At 59.5% G+C, this 19,046-nt stretch overlaps 1 protein-coding gene and 1 pseudogene across 1 annotated transcript, besides 5 other annotated features; both read right to left on the reverse strand.

The window, feature by feature from the left end:
- Positions 1 to 3,996: part of a sequence feature (areas not merged during assembly with more than two copies in the genome that could not be assigned to a particular haplotype) that runs on past the window's edge.
- Tc00.1047053506973.61 lies at positions 58 to 3,804 on the reverse strand (annotated as a pseudogene).
- Positions 3,997 to 4,747: a sequence feature (heterozygous, non-Esmeraldo-like haplotype).
- Positions 4,109 to 4,129: a microsatellite.
- Positions 4,748 to 19,046: part of a sequence feature (areas not merged during assembly with more than two copies in the genome that could not be assigned to a particular haplotype) that runs on past the window's edge.
- On the reverse strand, positions 6,845 to 17,188 carry Tc00.1047053506973.70 (dispersed gene family protein 1 (DGF-1), putative; the record flags this gene model as incomplete). Its single annotated transcript, XM_812726.1, has 1 exon — positions 6,845 to 17,188. One exon carries the CDS (start codon positions 17,186 to 17,188, stop codon positions 6,845 to 6,847), a length of 10,344 nt encoding a protein of 3,447 aa, XP_817819.1.
- Positions 12,221 to 12,271: a microsatellite.

Raw genomic sequence — 19,046 nt, forward strand, 5'->3', positions numbered from 1 at the left:
AAACAGCGGGATGCTCCGGCAGGGCTCGAAGACACACAGAGCGCACCGTCGACGCGATCAACGGGCGCAGGCCCTCGTGAAGTGAGATCCCACAACCGTGATCCCTCCATTGACTCTCCTGGACGTTAAGGAGGCATGAAATGCCCTCTTCTCTACAGTAGTCCCGAAACGCAAAAAATCCGAAGGACATCCCGCGCAGCCACGGCCTCCTCAGCAGCCTGACAGTCCACGCCGTCGCACCGCTCCTCAAGAGGTCGCCAGGCCCGATAGGGCAAGCAAAAGGAGACCAGCAATTCGTTCAGGGCGTTCAGCAAAATGGGGTGCAGCAGTCGGGTAGGCGCGGCCCATCCACATCCTCCCCCTCACCGACCCACCACACAGTCGAATCACGCACCCAAAAAGAGCAGTGGCGCCCAAAAAAATAACAGTGACACTAACGCCTCGTGCTCTCCTCAATGTAGTTCCACGGCACACACGAGGCATCACAAGAAGGGACAAATACTTACATTCCGTCGGCATAAGCACGGAAATAAAGCGCGCATTCTGCCCCTCTGAACTCCCATCCAAATCGTCTCAGCCACAGAGTGTCTGTCACCGACCCTCAGGAAGGGCTGATGTATCGACTGCCGCTGACCGATCCCTCAGCGATGCAACAAAAAGAACCGCCGTCTCTCGAGGTCCGTCATCACCCTTTCCTCCCATTGAAAGGAAAAAAAGCAAAGTGACGGTGTGGGCGTGTCTAGCTGACAGAAATGGAGGAATTGACTCCAGCCGTGGAACAAATTGAGCGAATCCTCCTCCCAAATTCTTCAAAGAGACCGGTCGGTCAGCTGCCGAGGTTGACGGCGCGGAGGAAAACACCTTGAATGCATGGAGCACTGCAGCAGCCCGAATATATTCTGCAATATCCGCGGTCAGTCCATGAACGTACAACAAAGGGACAGCAAGTTCAAAGGGGCGTGTGAACCCGTCAGTGATCACCCGCGCCGGAGGATCGCCACTCCCACCCTCTAAGGGCACCTCAACGACGTCAAATATTTACACCGCGTGGCATAAATTAGTGCCTTGCAGCACCCCATGCAGTGCAGCAATAGAAAACCATCTCGAACACGGCGTGCAACAAAGATACCAAAGGAAGGTGCAGCAAATGTCCTCCACATCTCAGCAGCTCCAATCATCCAGTGAAAGGCAGGAGCGTCACACAGCACCCACGGACTCAGCAAATATGGCGTCAAAAGGCAGTGAGATGTCAGATGTCAAAAGGCCCGCATTTCCTTCCCCCGTGACACTTCCACAAATGAATACAAACGCCGTGCCCTGCGACCTCTCGACCCCTTCGAGGCAACGTTGCAGCCACATGGCGATGGCCCAACGTGGCTGGCGATCAGATCCAGTCGTCGCGGCAAAACAGTACAGAAAGTAGGGTGGTGAGCCCGCACATTCGCCTCGTCGATGCCTGCCTCAGCTGCAAGAGTGAAACTCGTCTTCCCAACAGCCACGCTTCGGGTCGCCGAAACAACTGCCCTCACACCGGCAACAACATCTGCAAGCGCCTGTAATTCCTCGACACCGCCCGTCAGAAAAAAACAAAGCGGCACTCAATCCCTGCTGCCACACATCCCTCGTAACCATTTGCAAACTCGTCATCCAGCAGAAACACCCCAACAAAATAACAAGAAGACCGTTCATTGCTGGCAAGGGTCAAGAACACGTCGCTTTCATCCTGCTACAGATGGTTATGCCTCCTGCGTAACGCGGCTACAAGTACGCGGTGCGCCACCACCAAAAAGGTGGGCATGTTGCCCCATGTCCCTCCCTCACCACAGGGGTCCAATAAGCGCAGCTGACCATCCTCTCAGCGAAGAAAAAGCCCAATGGAGCGGACACTGCAGTGTGCGGACCACCCAGCAGAAACTCCCTCAGAGAACAAATGCTCCTGAATGCCCTTCAGAAGAGATCAGCGGGTTGGCCGTGAAGCCAACAGACACCGGAGAGCCACCTGCTCTGCACGCATCCAATGACGCAATCGAGAGCGCAGTGTTACAGGTCACATCAAAAATCCTATTCTCGTCTCCTTCTGTGCGGGCATGACAGTCCTGCCATCATCCCTCGCCCTCACAAACTATTCCACAGGGTCCTTTGAACCAAAGACCACCACACGGCGATATGCCACCGGATAAGTGATCCCCATACCGCACACAATAATAAAATGTCCCCCACGTCGAGGACCGCAGTGAAAACGAGCACAACGATGAGCAACATGAGAGTTGTCTGTGCTCGAATTCATCACAACACTCTGCCCCCCGTTGGTTCAGGCCTCTGCCACACGAAGAGGCACAGATGTAACATCATTTGCACGCAACAGAGTGAAATCCGCAAGAACATTGTGAGAGTCATAAAGGACGCAACAACCACCAGCCCGGTCAGTAGCCGTTGTGGGCATATTCTGCAAAACATGGTCCACACCTACAGGAAATTCTTTGTCCAGCTGCACAAATAATTTATTGTTGGGCCAAGCAACGTGGGACCAAAAACGACGGCACCCGTCGATATTCGGTCGTAAAACCGCCAGTGAGAACCATCGATTGGAATAAACACCAAAGCCACCAACGGCCAACAAGAACTGCAACATGGCATTCGTACTTGAATCAAGGAACGGATTCTTCTCCTCCATGAAGAAAAAAAAACAATATTTTTCCTCCTTACAGAGCCTTCCAGCAATGAAACACCATCATGCAATCCGCCCTTATCGGCACTACTCAGGAGCACAAGAACTGTGCAACGCGTAGAGGACGCTGCAATCAAGCAAATGAGATGCTCCACGGTGGCAAGCAGACATCTCACAGGCCAAGCATCAACCATTCGCGAGCAGCATGTCTCTTCATGGGCTCTCCGTTTTGTTTCCAAGCAAGACGGAAGGCTTTCGTCGCTCAGCACCAACCCCGCGTTGCATCGTGTCGTCAAGGGAATCAAGTGAGGACGACAGAGTACATCATCAGGGAAATCGCCCTCATTTGTGGAAAACGGCATCGCACACGCCGGAAACAGGTGCGCATGATGTCCCTCCACGTCAGCTGCGTAGCCTGTCAGATGGAGAAAATTAGGTGAAACGGAAGTCAACGCACTCACCTCCACCCCAGGCAGTTTTATCAGGATGGTCGAATCATCAATTCGGGGGCTCCACACTTGTTGAGGGATATCGTGACGCTCTGACGCGTCCACGTGCATGTCCACACAATGTCCTACTCCTTTTCCCCCGCCGCACGCGTCCGCACCGTCTTTTAAGCCACATCCAGGAGGGATCGGATGACGAGTGGCACCTGGTCAGCCAGCAGCGTTCCATTCCTTAAGGCTCCAAAAACCAAAGCTCCGAATACCACCGGCCATCAATCAATGATGCCGTTGACACAAGACCTCCTCTGGCCAACGCCACACACTTGTTCCGGAGCACATGTTATCCCATGCCTCGCTGACGCCACCCTCAGCATCCTCTACAGGTACACCGTGCATTCACTCCCAAAATACGGGTGTGGAGTACACCTCAATAATAACTGCACAATGAGCCTGCAAACTGCTCGCTGAAAGTTGTCATTGTGTTGGGTGGCAGGGGCAACGCAATCACACCTCGCGGCTCCTCAGGAGATTAAACAAGATAGCAATCGGCATTCAACTGAGATGGGCTTCGCAAGCCCCTTGCGACTTTTGTCCGATGGGGTGCTTCAGTGCGTATGAAACCTTGTCCGCGGGACGGAATGCCTATGCGCTCTAAAAACGTAAGCATGAACTCACGGGAGAAAAATACATAATATAACGGAAGCAAAATGCCACAAATAAGAAAGAACGGTAAAAAAATTATATGGAGGGGTATAGATATGAAAATAAGCATTGATCAATGTATAGGTATATCGATATGGGTATGAGTATCAAAACGCTACTTTATTTTTATTTATTGATGCATCTGTATAGATATGGATATATCCCTTCCTTCCCCTACTAAAATTCGACAGATTGCTTGGTTTCTTGGTTTATTGAAATGCTATTCTATTGACTGTATATTTATATAGATAGGCATGTAAATATCGGTACTAATATCTATTCAGCGCTGTTGATATATATATATATATATATAGTTACTATTCCTCGTGTCCTCCCAATTAAATACAAAGGCCCACACACCAGCCACCATCGCAGAGCACGTCGGCTCAATGATTAAAGATGTAAAAGAGAGACCCGGCACCCGAAGTGGGAGCCGGACAGCGGGGTAAATGCAGACCCGCCTTTCCGCACAGTTCCAGTCGGCCGGTATTCACAATGTCCGGTAGATGCCCGTAGCGTGCCGTGCGGTAGCGGGTCAGTCAGGCATTGCTGTGGCACGGAAACCCGCACGCTAAACGGCAAAACCAAACTGGTGGTGGTCGCAGCGGGATGTCGTCGCCGAGCAACGTGCGCCTTCTCGGCGGCCTGAGCCCTCTGCCGCCGGGAAATCGGCAGCAGCGTGACGTTAATCAATGCATGTGTGCGTGCCAATTTAGGCACACGGTGCACTGTTTCTCGGTGGCATTCTCCTCCTGCGTGGAGGCGGGGGTTCTGCGTTGGCTTGATGCTCTTCATGCGAAAGTTCGAGCTTTGCAGCGCGTGGTTACTCACTCTCCATTTTTAGTGTCACGACTTTCTTTCTGTCGGGTGTTTGTGCCGGGTGTGGGTGGTCAATCCCCCGGCATTCCCCGCCTGCCTGCCGCATTAAGGGAACCTATGAGGTGCCACTTTCTTCGGTGCCGACGGTAGCTCTGTTCCGGAGTGTTCGAGTGCCCGTATGCGGGATAGTGGTCCCGCTTTCGCTTGAACCCTCAATTCAAAGTACGTGCATTCGAGCGCGGTGGATGCCGTCAGACCGTCATATTCCTGGCAACGCCTCCTATTTGTCGGGGGAACTCTTGCTTGTGGAAGTGCCAAAGATGAATTACGGTTCCGGCTTGACTTTCGTACAACACCGTGCGAAAACTGCATGGGAGTGGCTTCGGCATGGGCTGTGCAGTCTGCGGCGGAGGTGCGATCGGTGTGCCGTCTCTCGCTCTCGTCCTCGCTCAAGTGCTGGGCGGTGGTTCCGGTGGGATTTCTGGCGGCCCCGACTCACCGCAAAAGCCAAATTCCCGCAGCGCCTGGGAGCGCGTAATGCCATGGGCGTTAACCATGTGCGTCACGACACTAGTGCGGCAGCTGCAGTGCTTTCCGCACACCGGGCAGTCTGCCGGGCATCGGATCGTGGCGGTGTGGGGTCCAGCGGGAGGAGATGGCTTTTCCGTGCAAAGTTCTTTGCGTGCCTGCTGTGCGGCATCCGCGCCGCGCCAACGGCATGTGCGTGGGATGGCGGGTTGCAGTGGTCGTAGCAGCCATCCGTATTCGTGAGAAACACCGGTGCGGAGGCAGGCTGGTGCAGTCTCCTCCCTGCAAGTGACAGTGGAGTTCGTGCGCGTGGGTCCCAGTCACCTGCTGCAGTGGAGCGGTGAGCTCCTGGCCTGAGCTGTCGGACACCAATAATACGTCCGGCCAATGCGACGATGCCGGTGCTCCATGCGTCTGTGAGCTGCGCGAGGTCGGACGCCTCCTTGGCTTATGCATCACAAGCTTCGTTCCTGGGTACGCCGCAGTGGCCAAGGAAAAACTGCATCCGTGTGCGCGTTCCTCGGTGCTGCTGGCAAGAAAAAAGGGTACGTCCACAATGTGAGTCACCAGGTGATCCAGAACCGTCGACGTCTGCTTGCGTGCTTCCACGGTTCGACGAGAATATGCATAGTCGCACGCTGCCGTGGAAATGGTCTCGGTGAATATCGTACTCTCCATGCTAACACCACACCCCTCTGTATCTGCTGTGGTGCATGAATTTCGCACGGCCGGAGGGAAATTGGGAAAAAGGAAAAATTCCTCGTGGAGGCATCCTCGTACCAGCGTGGCCAATCCGCGACAATATCCCTTGCCTGTGGAATGCGGTGTGCCAATTAAATCAAAGGCCGCGCCGTGAAGGGATGTGCAAATTGCCAGAAGTGGCCGTCACACCTCCTGCACACACAAAACACGCGGGCCATAGCGGGCAACGAATCCCAATGCCGCAGCATCCAAGGCTCCCACGTTCCACGTGTACACCTGAGGGGTACAGCCATGGCGGTGGTGCGCTCAAGGACAAGTGTGGAACGTGACTGGGATGGCTTGGTCTGTCACTTCCACCGCTAAAGAGACATCGATCCCCCTCTGCACTCGCACACACCAGGGCAGCCCGAAATCACGGCAATGCGTCGCGCCTCAATACATAATCCCGCTCAACGGCGTTCCTGGAAACCTGGAGTCCTGCTACCACTCTGTCGCCGCTTTGCTCCTGAGAATTGTAATGTCTCCTGCATGCAAACCCACGGTAAGGCAGAGCCGCAATTCATTACTTCCACTAGGCGGTTCGCTGGATCCCTCCTCCATTGCACAATACGAGCGTTGAGTTCCTCGCACGCAACTCCACGAAATTACAGTCCGATACAACACAACATCAGGAGCAACAAGGGCGACAGTACAATCCCCTTCCACACAGTCATCATGAAACGGGAAAAACTCCTGAAAGCACCCGCTCAAAATAGAAACACGTCGATAGAAACAACAATCAACAATACCGTCGGTGCTGTTAACGATGGCTGGCTGTGGGGCGCAGCACATCCGTGGCTCCTCAATCACCGCACACCGCACGCCTGTCAGTTCCACGTGTTGCACGTCACAGGAGGGCGTGATCAATTTTGCCTCTCGCACTCGATGCACACTCGAGCAGGCTCTGTGCGTCGGAGCGGGTGTCACCAGCCATGGGCTGCTACGGCGGTGCGGGTGGTCGGTACAACGACGCAACGGTGGTGCCCGTGGCGTACGACGATGACGTCCTTTCGTGGGGCTTCTGCGTCTCTTCGTCGCTCTCCTCGTCATCGCGCAGCAGTGCCTCCAGTCCGCCACGCTGCGGCTCGCGCAGCTCCTGCCAGTGGCGGTCCTCCGCGTACCACACAAAAATGCCGTACACAGCGATCGCGAGCAGCACAGTGGTCAGCAGCAGCACGACAGCCGCGTACGCCCTCGCACCGCCGTCGCTCGGCGCAAGGTGGTTGGCCGCGCTCACCAGGCACAGCACCGCAAGGAGCACAAAACTCGCCGCGTGCATCACCGTCAGAAAGGCCGAGCGCATCATGTTCGTGAAGGCAACCACGCCCGCACCCGCAAGCAGCACAGCCGCCATGCAGAAATACTGGACGTGGCAGCCTCCCACGGGCGGATGCACAGCCGCAATCAGGCACACCACAGACAGCACCGACAGCTGGAACACACACCAGTACACGTGGCTGCCCCTCATGTTCGTCAGCATGCCGCCGTACATCCGCTGCTGCGCCGCGGGGTGCCAATACCCGACGGGGTACAACAGGCGCTCGTGCAGCGGCTTCCTCGAAAACTGCCAGTACCTCGTGAAGCTCGCGCCCGTGCGGCGAGCAATCAAGTAGCACACGCCAGCAGGAAACGCCACACCGTACAGCACACCGGCGACACCGATCACGCGGTGCTGCACGTGGGCGCCGGGCATCGCCAGTGCGAACACCGAGCCGAAGAAGATGCCGAGATGCATCGCGTGCGCCACGACGTACGTCAGGCTCGGGAAGCGCATCGCCGCCCACGCACTCGCCGCGTCCACGCCGCGCCACCGCTGGAAGGCGGCCGTCACACCGCAGTGCACGCACCCAAACAAAGCGGCGAGCAGCGCGTTGCCCACCACCATCCACAGCGGGTCAAGGGCAGCGAACACCGACAGGAAGTACGGCAGCGCAACGGTGTTGGCACGCTCCTGCGCCGAGGCGCATGACATCCTCGCGAACACGCCAAGCGCCTGCATCTCCAGGATGGTGCCCAGCCCGCCGGTCACCACCACGGCAACAGCCGTCGCACCCGCAACAACGCCGGTGATCGCCGAGAGGGCGCTGGCAGCGGCGGGCAGCGTTTCAGACCTGATCGTGAAGGTCCCAAGCAGCACACCCTTGCAGCCGCCGGACACCGCCACAGCGTCGCAGCGAATGACTATCGTCTCGTCGGCTGCAATGAAGTAACCGCGGTGCACGGGCACAGCCAGCTCCAGGACGGTGGACGGATTCGTCGCGTTGCGCACCCACGTCGCGTTGCTCAGCATCGCTCCCCACGGACCACCGAAGCCGCTCGGCTGCGCCGTCGACACCGGCACAAAGCTCAGGTGCGTGCTGAGCTGCGGGTCGCGTGCCCATCGAAACGGCGGCGGCAGCGCCACCATCAGCCGTGTCGGGGCGGCGCTCCCACCGCCGCGGATGTCGTTCTGCGTCAGGCTCCCACCAGCCGCCGTTGTCGTCACGGCGAGCGTCGGGCACGCCACGTCGCTCCACCACAGCGTGCTGCTCACCGAAACTGTCGGGGTCCACGTGGGCGGCAGCGCCACCGTCTCCGTCACCTGCAACGTCTCCGTCGGCCCGGTCCCCGTTGGACTGTAGTGCTCGGTGCTCTGACTCGGCGTCCACGTCGCCGTCGGGCTGCGCGTCTCCGTCAGCGTCGCCGTGTGGCTCTGCGGCGGCATGGCTGGCGTGCGGTTGCACCCGTCCACGTGCGGCAGGTACACCGGCAGGCAGTCGCGCCCGTACCCGCCCTCAGCACAGCGGCAGCGACACGACCCCGACATCGCCCTCGTCGCAGCAGCAAAGCAGCGCACGTCGGCGTCGCACACGCCACACGCCACGGGGCGGAATTCCCCGATGATGCCGGCGGACCTGTAGTCAATCGGCTGCAGCGCCTGCCCGTTGAGCGTCAGGCACCCCACGACGAACTTTCGGCCGGCGCCCCCGAGCGCAACGGTGCCGTCCATCACAACAGGCCCACTGCCAGCGTTCCCGTGGAGCGTCAGCGTGCTCTGCACGAGTTCCGCACTGCGCGGGTACGACGGCACCGACAGAAGCCTGCCGCTGATGCTGTTGCCGCGCACCGACATCCACGACCCGGACGCAAACGACGCCGACCCCCGCAGCACCAGCAGCGCGCCATCGGTCAGCGCACCGGCGTTGTCGTTCACCACGACGGCGGACGCGTTGGCCTCAACACCGCTGTCGAACACCAACCCGTGCGCGGCGTACACCTGGCTCCCCGACACGCGCAGCACAGCGCCCCCCGACGCAACCACGCGCGCACTCGCGTACAACGCAACGTCGCCACCGAACACAGCCGCGTCCAGCGCGACACCGCCACCGACAAGCTCCAGCACGGCGCCGTCCACCACCACCGTCCGTCCACCAGTCATCACGGTCACGAGGGCCACGCCGGACACAACCAGCACGGACCGCACAAGCCGCAGGCCCGACAGCACCAGCACCGGTGCGTACGGCGAGGACTGCGAGCCGGGAAGATACACAAGCGGCGTCGGCCTCGCGGCAACCAGCAGGGAGTCGGTCACCGTCAGCACAGACCCCGCGGGGAACGTGCCGGTCAGCACAAGCGCACCGTTCAGCGCCTCCACATCGCACACCGACAGCTCCACCGGCAAGCTCTCGTCGCTCCCCGCCGCACCCGCACCGCGCAGCGCTCCACCGCCCATCACGTACAGCACGGCACCGTTCAGCAGCGACACGTTCTGCACGACAATCCGCACGCCGTCCCGCGCCATCCACGGCACGTAGAGCACCGGACTCACGCCGTCCAGCACAACGTGGCGCAGCGTCACCTCGCTCGCACCGGCAGCCACAACGAACACCGACTGCACCGTCACGCCCTCGCGGATGAACACACTCGACATGGTGCCCACAGCAGGCGGCAGTGCGGGAGCACCCACAGGCACGCACGTCTCGCCGTACCCGCCGCTGCCGCACGCGCACACGCACACACCGTTCCTCATGCTCGCAGACGCCGTTCCGGGAGCGTAGCAGTGCGTGTCCCTGTCGCAGGCGTCGCACCCAGCAACGTCGATGCTCCCAGCGTCGCCAAAACCAGCCGCTGCGTACTCCTCCGCCGTCGACAGGAGACGTCCACCAACGTCGTTGCACGCAACCCTCAAATGCGCCCCAACCGCAAGCGACAGGCTCAGCGACAGCATCCGCGGCAGCAGCGCTCGGTTGCGCACAAGGTTCAGCGTGCTCCCAACAGCGGTCACGGCGCCAGCGGCGTAGAGCATCTCCCTCAAGACGCCGTCGTGCACGTTGCCCTTCGCAAGCAGCATCGACCCGCCAGCCAGGCTCACCGTCGAATAAAACGCCACCGCGTAGTCCTCCGTCGACAAAAATTCATTCCGCACAAGCGCCACAGCGGAGCCCGACACGCTCACAGCCCCACGCACAGACACCGCGTGCTTGCACAGCAGGAAGTCGCTGTCAACAAACGCCACCACGGAGCCGCCGCTGGCAGCAACACCGCCCTCCACCGACACGCACAGCCCCAGCGCCGTCTGCACCAACAGCCCGTCCACGTACAGCGCACCGCGCGACGACAGCGCCACGCCGCCAACAAACAACACGCCAACAGCGTCGCGGAACACAGCCGCCACCTGCGTGCGCGCAATGGTCAGCACGCTCCCAGTCAGATTCACGTTGTGCAACACAAGGCACGCGGACGCTTCGCCAAGCTCGTAGGTACCGCGGTACGCAACACGCCTCTCTGCGGTCAGCACCGAGTCCACCACAGTGACGCGCGAGCCCGGCGGAAATCGGTTCGCCACCAACACGCCGCCGCCGGAGCGCGACTCAAGCCCGCTGATCAACACATCGACGCGCTCGCCAGCAGACAGGTCGGACCGCCACCCAACAACGTACAGGCTCGCTCCGTCCACAAACGTGCAGTTCGCCAGCGTCACGTTGTGCACGTTCCCTGACATCGACCCCACGTCCACCACGACGTCCGCCGCAAAGGTCACACCAACGTAGCACAACACCGACGTCCCGAGACCGGCGCTCACCTCCACATCCACACGCACGTCGCGCACGCACAAGTCGGCGCCGTCGGTGCTCGGTGGCTCGGGGACAGCAACGGGCAAACACGCATCGCCGTGGCCACCCTCAGCGCATGCGCAGGCGCAGCCATCACTCGAGGCAGTCGTCGTGTACGCGGGGAAGCACGACGCCACGAGAGCGCATGGGTCGCTGCAGGTCAGGATGGTGGCATTGTACACGGAGGAAATGCTGTATTTCACTCTCTCCCCGTCGTTCAAGGTGTTGCACGCAGCCACAATCGCTCCGTTTGTGAGATCGCGAGGCACCGTGAATATCCGCAGAACTGTTGGCGTGACCCTACTGGAAATGAATCGGTTGCCGGACACAGACACCGCGGAGTCGCGGAAATTCACCGTGGGGTTCAGAAAGAGAAAAGCTGCCGATGGTGACACGCGGCAGAGGTTGCCGCTCAGCTGCAGCCAGGAGTTGTAGTAGATGTAGGAAGAGTAGCTTGAAAAAAATACAACCGAGCTTCTCTGCATGTCGTTGCCCTGAAACACAACCGCTGACCGAGACTCCACACGTAATATCAAAATTAGTAATAAAAAGTACTTCACCGGCCTCGCCACAACGTTGCCTCGGATCACCACGGCAGAGTTGTTCAGCACCTTCAGCGATGAAAATTGGCCAGAACCTTCAAGATTAATCAGCGTACTGTCACCGCCAGCCATATTAAACGTGTTGCCCACCACCGCAAGCACGGAGTGCCACGACACCCTCAGCGCAGATCCAACAAATTTTATGACACTTGACGATGTCGTCACGCTCTGAAACACATTGCCACCCAGCACCACCGCGGAGTCGTTGCTGATCGCCAGCCCATTCATCGCAACACACGACGGGCAGTCAAGTTTCAAACCCGGCCGAGGGATCGGCCTCGTAACCGTGAAGCGGTTCCCGCTGATCGTGATGTTCGTGTGCGGTGGAAACACACCCTCCGGGCTGAGCAGCGCATCACTAAATGTGTTGCCGGTGACGACGATGTTCAGAGACCCCACAGCGGCGTAAGCGTTGCCCAACAGCAACAGCACGGCGCCGTCCCTCCACGTGCATCCATCGAACCTGACATTCACCACGTCGCCCGTCATCGCCCCTATCAGCACCGTCAGGCACATGCCGCCCCCGCTGAACGTCACGTTGCGGTAGCACAGCCACGACAGCCCGCTGCCCACTGCCTGCGCAACCTCGGGGTACTCCATGTCGCTGATGCACTCACCAACCGGCGGCGGTGGCGGCGTGGGTATTGGTGGCAGTGGCGTGGGCGGTGGCAGGCCAGCAGGCACAGGCGCCGGGACGCACACATCGCCGTGCCCTCCAGCAGCGCACCGGCAATTGCAGTCGCTGACCGCCGTCGTCAGCGGAGCAAAGCAGTCGCCATCCTTCGTGCACTCCCCGCACACCGCAACCGTCGTCACGCTGGTGATGCCGTGGAGCTCCAGTTCAGCCGCCGTCGTCACCACACGTCCCGCGACCGTCAGACACCCAGCAACGAACCGGTAGCCGGCGTCAGCCTGCGATAGCAGAGGTACCGACAACCCCGTCGAGCCCATCTTGCAGCCAGTCAGCGTCACCACACTGCTGCCGTCGATGCTCACGAAAGCGGAGCTACTGTCGTAGAACATCGCACCCAGTTCCACGTCGTTGTCGCGCCAATCCAGCCAGCTTGAATGGCGGACGGTAAAAAAGCTTAGTGAATATATGGCGTTGGACACGGAGCCGCTGTTCCCCACCACGCGCAACACGCTGTGATCCGACACGCTGAATCCGTGGCGTATATACAGCAGACTAACCCCGGAGAACATCTTATTGTTGAGAAGCGCAAAAACAGAGTGATTGCGGACACTGAGACTGTACGCGTAGAACAGGTATGTGTATCCATCAAAGCTGCAGTAACGCGCGTACAGCGAGCTGCCACCCACCAGCGTCAGCGTCCCTGTCGAGTACACAACGAACGCATCACGCTTCGTCGCACGCGCCTTGATGTTGCTGATCAACAGCGAGGACGCACTCAGCACGGCGTCCTTCAGCATCACGACGCTCAACGTGTTCATCCTAGTGTCCGGCAGTTCAACCGCGAAGGACTGCACCGCATCCACCTCCGTGACGGCGATGTCGCAGTGCTGCGGGAGGGCACGCATAAAAGCAACGGTGGAGGAACGCATCACCGTCTGGCTCAAGCGGATCAGGACACCAGATGACTCGGTCGCATCAGCGCCACCAACAAACTGCAGCGCGGCACCCTCACGAAGTGTGCACCCAGTGAGCGTAATGTTGATGGGGAGATGCAGCGGCATACTGTTGAGGAAGAACTTCAGCATAGCACCCACGCCGCTGAATGTCACACCCACGTAGCAGTGGTGCGTCTTCCACATGTTCAGCGTGATGTTCGTCAGCGTCTGGTTCACCACGCAGCTCGTGTCGCCGTCAACGGCTCTCTCCGCCACGGGCGGCACAACCGTGTCGGGCACCTCGAAGGGAAGACACGACGCGCCATGCCATCCGTCCTTGCAGCTGCACGAGCACGAGCTGCGGTCCACCGACTCCGTCCCGGGCATGTAGCACGCCGCGTCGTCGTTGCATGTGCCACACCTAAACACCACCACCTTCTCCGGAAACACATCGTCGTACGACACCTCCTCATCGCCCTGCAGGCTGCACCCAACCACAAACCTTGCGGGTAACTCAGCAATCGTATTCGGTGTAAAAATATTGACAAAGGCTGCGCTTCCTTTCACCTGACGGTTGTATGCAAGCGCCACGGTGGTGCCGCTGCCCGACAACCTAATTTTTTGCAAGGAATGCGAAATAGTTAATACTGAGGCTGCACTCACGTTGTTGCCCTCCACACGCCACTGCGCACCTCCGTTGAGGGTCACCGAGCCAGACAAATACACCAGCGCGGGATCAAAAAATTCCGTCCCGCCAGCGAAGGTGCAGTCCGCCACTCGCAGCAGCCCCGCGGAGCTCACGGTAGTATCCCCAAAAAGAATAACGCCATTGACCGAGCTCATCGTGTTGTTCTCCACGTCAAAGTAGCCGCCGTTCTTCACTCCAACAGAATTAACGCAAACAGATGATTCCACACTGTCATCGTCCTCCGTTGTGCTCAGCGTATTTCCTTTCACAATGATCCCGCCACCATCAACAACAACACTGATGAAATAGACCGCGTACCTACTCGCCTCAATGTAGTTGTCAAGTAGCAGCAGCGTCATATTCGCACTGAGAGTAAACTTCACAAAGGAAATGGCGTGGCCCGACGTCGTCACAAACGTACTGCCCACCACCAGTATCTGGGAGCTCGCGCCGAAATCACCCTGAAACACCAACTCACCAGAATCCAACATCGAAGAAGTCACGTTCACTTGCACGCGCGCACCACTCCCTCTGATCGACAGGCCCACGAGGACGCACTGCAGCAGCGTGATGTTCAGTGTATGCTGTGGCGCGTCAAAATACGACAGGTCCAGCACAATCGCGGCAGTGAAGGTCACGTTGACGAAGCACAGACCACGCACACCGGGATCAGGAACGTACACGGAGCTGATGCTGCCACCGTGCACGCAGCGGACCTCCGTGTCCTTCGCATCGGGGAGCGGGAGAGGCCCAAGACCGTCCGGAACCGCAGCCGGCAGACACGTGTCACCGTAGCCGCCAGCAGCGCACACGCACTCACAGCCGCTGATGCTGCTCGTCCTCGCTGCAAAGCACACGGCGTCCACGGTGCACACACCACAGTCCAACACCGTCACGGGCGTCCCTATATTGAGGTCGTCTTGGTAATTCGTCACAGGAGAGCCCATTGCCTCGTTGCACATGCCGTAGATGGTCGGGCGCGTGTCGGATGGTGGTGACCACTTGGTTGTCATATTTGCAATGGTAGATGAGTACGAGCCATACGTGAAGTTGTTGTCAAGTATCGACCACACACTCTGATCGCGGAACGCCATGCCGTAGTGGGCAGCCACGTACACAAAATAGGCGGTGCGGAACTCGTTGTTGCGGTGCACCAGCCAGCTGCCGTCAGTCACGGTCAACGTGGCTGCCATCAGCATGGCGAAGCCGAGACGGAAAGTGCTGGACACAATCTGCAGCACGCTACCGCCATCTACAACAACATCCTTGAACACACACGCGCCTTTGTAGTATTCGGTGCTCGGCGCAATCCACGAGCAGTTCTGTATGGAGAACACGGAGCCGCTACCAACACGCAGGTCCGACGCAAGAGCGTACATCACGTGCGTCCGCGACCTAATAACGCAGTTGTTCATGTAGAAGACGCTGGACAGGTTCACGCCAAGGCCGCGCTCCACGAGGATCGCAGCGCACGAACCCCCGCCACACACCAGCGTCGACCGCGTCATGACAAACCGCGTCGAAAGAAGCCGGACGCCGTCCAGGACAAGCGCGGGGCCGTACCGGAATCCTTCGTAGCCACGGGTCGCCGGCACGTACTGCGACCCGCCAACCGTCGCGCGCAGCGTTGAGTTCGCCAGCAGCACACTCGAGTGCAGCGGCATCGCGCCATGCAGCACAATCGTGCCCTCCACCGACGTCACGTTCGTCATGTTGACGAGGGCGTGCGGCATCAGGCGCGCCATGCTCTCGCTGAGGCCGCCAATCCGCAGCTGTGCGCCGCCCGCAAGCACGCAGTCGCGCAGCGTCACGTTCAGCGCGTCAGCGAACGCGTCCATCGAGCGCAGGTCCACCGCCACAGTGATCGGTCCGCTGAAAACCACCGAGTCAAAGCACGTCGTCGCACGCCCACCGTCAACCGTCACCGACTCCGTCAGCGTCACGCCACTCACGCAGCCCGGCGCACCACCACCACCGGACCTCGCAGGCGGCACGTCGAACGGCAGGCACGCCTCGCCCACGCCGCCGGCACGGCAGCTGCACACGCAGTCGGAGAACGAAGCAGTCAGCGCATCAAAGCATGCCAGCGCAGCCGCACAGCCGTCGCACGGCACCACGCTCACGGAGGGCAGGCCGGCCATGCGGTATTCGCCGCTGCTCTGCAGCACCCGGCCGCCAGCACGGTTGCACTGCACCGACACGACGCCGCTCGTGATCGTCAGCCCGGAGAAAAGCGTCGCGCCGGTGGCAGCGCAGCGCGCAATCGACACGGTGCCGCCGCTCAGCGTCAACCCCGACAGCGATGCCACGGACGACGCCTCGCCCACCGCCCACACGCCGTGCAGGTCCAGCCACCCGCCGACACCGACCGTCCCACCGTCGCAGCGCACCAGCGACGACGCAACAGACCCCTCGACGCCCACGAAGCGCAGCACCGAATCAAACACCGCGAGGCGCTCTCCAAGCACAATGCCTCCGCCACTGCTCACAACCGACACGTTCGTCACGGAGAACACCGAGTGGCTCCGCAAACTGAGACGCGACGAGGACGCCACATGCAACGCGGAAGCGGTCGGACCGCCCGACGCCTCCAGCAACACGCCGTCAAGCACCACCGCGCTCGACAGCAGGTCCACACCGCCGCCAACGTACACCGCCGACCCGCCCGCGTGCAACGACCTCAGCACAGTGTTGCTCACACGCAGCTGCGACTGCAACAGCGACGTCGCGTGCAGCACAAGCGGCGCCGCCACCGCGTCCGTCAGCACGCTCAGCTGCGAGTAGCGCATCGGCCCCGCCGTCACAATCGTCGAGTCACGGACCGTCACGTTCGTGTGTGCCGGCAGTTTGTCCAGAAACACAAGCGAGCAGTAGCCGCCGGACAGCCCGCTCACGCTCACCTCCAGGCTCCGGTCAGTCGCCGGCTCGCCGCTGTAGCCCCGCACGTAGATCTGCGCACCGCCGTCGCACACGCAGTTCCTCAATTCGATGCGCAGCGCGCCGGGAAGCATCGCAGCAACGTCAAACACCACAGCCACGCCGTTCGTGATGGAAACGCCGTCCATCAGCACCGTGTCCACGGCGCGGCCAACCGTGATGGCTCTGTCCACCGTGCCGCCCCGCAGTCGCAACACCACCGCATGCACCGCGGGCATCCATGCCGCCGCAACCAGCACCAACACAACGAGCAGCGCCACACGCACAGCCGCAATGGCCCTGCACCGCACACGGTGCCGGCTGCGCGGACACGCACCCACCGCAGACTGCATCCACCGACCCAGACACGTATCAGCAGGGCTCTCGTGGTGTGTCGCACTTGCACCGTCGACCATAACTCCTGTCTAGCAAATCCCTTTCTACAGATGGCGAATCCGGTGACACGATTCCGCCAGATCGTTATAATAACACTGCTAATCCTAATACTGCAATTAATCCCTAACACCTTGAAACGATAGTTGTGCTGGTAAAGCAAAAGTATCTCTAACTGCACGCTCAAAAAAAGAATAAAAAAATAAAAGGCAGCAACAACAGTTTCCAAACACAGTGGCACGCAGAGGCATCCGGTCATACACAATCCCCACCACAGTACAGCCGCCGAAACAAAGCCGCGCAGAGGCAATAAAGTCAGTGACACCATCGCCCTCCCACCACCCACACAGCCCCGTACAGCCACCGTGCCGAGTGGCGGAATCTCGGCAAAAAGCCACATGACCACTGGCACCGCTTCTGTTACCGAATGGCTGCATCACAGGGCGATCCCGATGCCGTGCACGACACACAAGAGCCGAGGCAGACCACGTGGCAGCGATACGACCGCCAGCCATCAAGCGCGTCCGAGAGGCGTTGGTGTTGGTGGTGCGTAAGTGGAGTGGAGAGCTCGCCCGTCGCCGGCAGCAAAAGCGTCGTTTCTCGTTCACGCGAGTCGGCATTGCGCAGCAAGCAGCGGCACCATACACGCACGGCATACACAACAAAAGAAAAATAAAGAAGCACGGCGGCGGCACTCAAACACGGGGAAAAAGAGCCCACACCGATTGCACATTCCGATCGGCTCACAGACATCCGGATGGTGGTCGCGCCGCTGCTCTGCGGTGCGTGTGGCGTGTGACTGCAGTGGACAGAGGGGATGATGAGAGGGGTGGGAGACGCAGTGCGGCCCACATCCATCTCGGCTAACTGTAACACCGGTGACGTCATCCCGTCAGATCGCCTGCAGCAAAGACTGTCGCCGTCAGCAGCGGTCGGTGCCTTCCCTCTCCTACGGGGGCGCAACTGCACCGACGCCGTCGCTCGTCTCCTCCTTCACCAACACAACGGGGGAGCAGCGGCAAAAGATGAGACACGCACGGCAGGCGCACAGTCGCAGAATCCCACTGATGCCGCCATGGCCAAACAAGATTAGCTGCAAGGCGCAAAAGGAAGAATAAACACCCCATCAAACGCTTTGGCACCACGTGGAAGCACCGCAACCGACACACAAGGCGAAGCGCCGTGAAGCAGGCAACAAAACCAAAGCTCCTCCAACAAATTCATCGTGGAGCAAAATAAAATATTATGCGAGCGCAGAAAAAATTCACACAAACTGAAAAACAACAATGCCGGTGCTGAGGCAATAAATGGTTGTGGTGCGCAGCAGCCGTGGCATCGCGCCCCTCCCTCATCAAACGGCACCGCACCACAACGCAGCGTAACGACAGCCTGCAATGACGACGATTGAGTAGCACACACAAAGCGGCATAAGCCTTTCATCCCGCACTCGCTCAAATTTATGCTCTCAGTATGTACTGGCAACGGCACAGGGAAGAACACGGAAGGGGACTGTCCCACCATCCTCCTTCTGCCCACAACAGATCCTCCCCATCCTCCTCCTCGCCACGCCCTGGGTGCCGCGCAACGCCGTCAAGCAAAGCCACGTGTATGGAAGTCCTCAATGCACAGGGCGGTGCTGGCAGCCACGCACGCTCACTCCCCCGCACACATCTTCTCCCACAACCTTCCCATACACAAAAGGATAAAGAAATGGAGAAAAGAGGCCCGCCGCACAATGCACGCAGAAGCACCGCCATCCAATTCGCACCGCAAGAAAGAGCCATGCGCACCACACATACACGGCCACAACGAGAGGGACGGAGCGCACCCAAGTCCACGACGCTGCACTTTACTTCTCCCTTCCCCGACAAATTGGAATTA

This window comes from Trypanosoma cruzi, genomic scaffold, assembly GCF_000209065.1.
Source record: "Trypanosoma cruzi strain CL Brener 1047053517167 genomic scaffold, whole genome shotgun sequence".
NCBI classification, from domain to species: Eukaryota; Euglenozoa; class Kinetoplastea; order Trypanosomatida; family Trypanosomatidae; genus Trypanosoma; species Trypanosoma cruzi.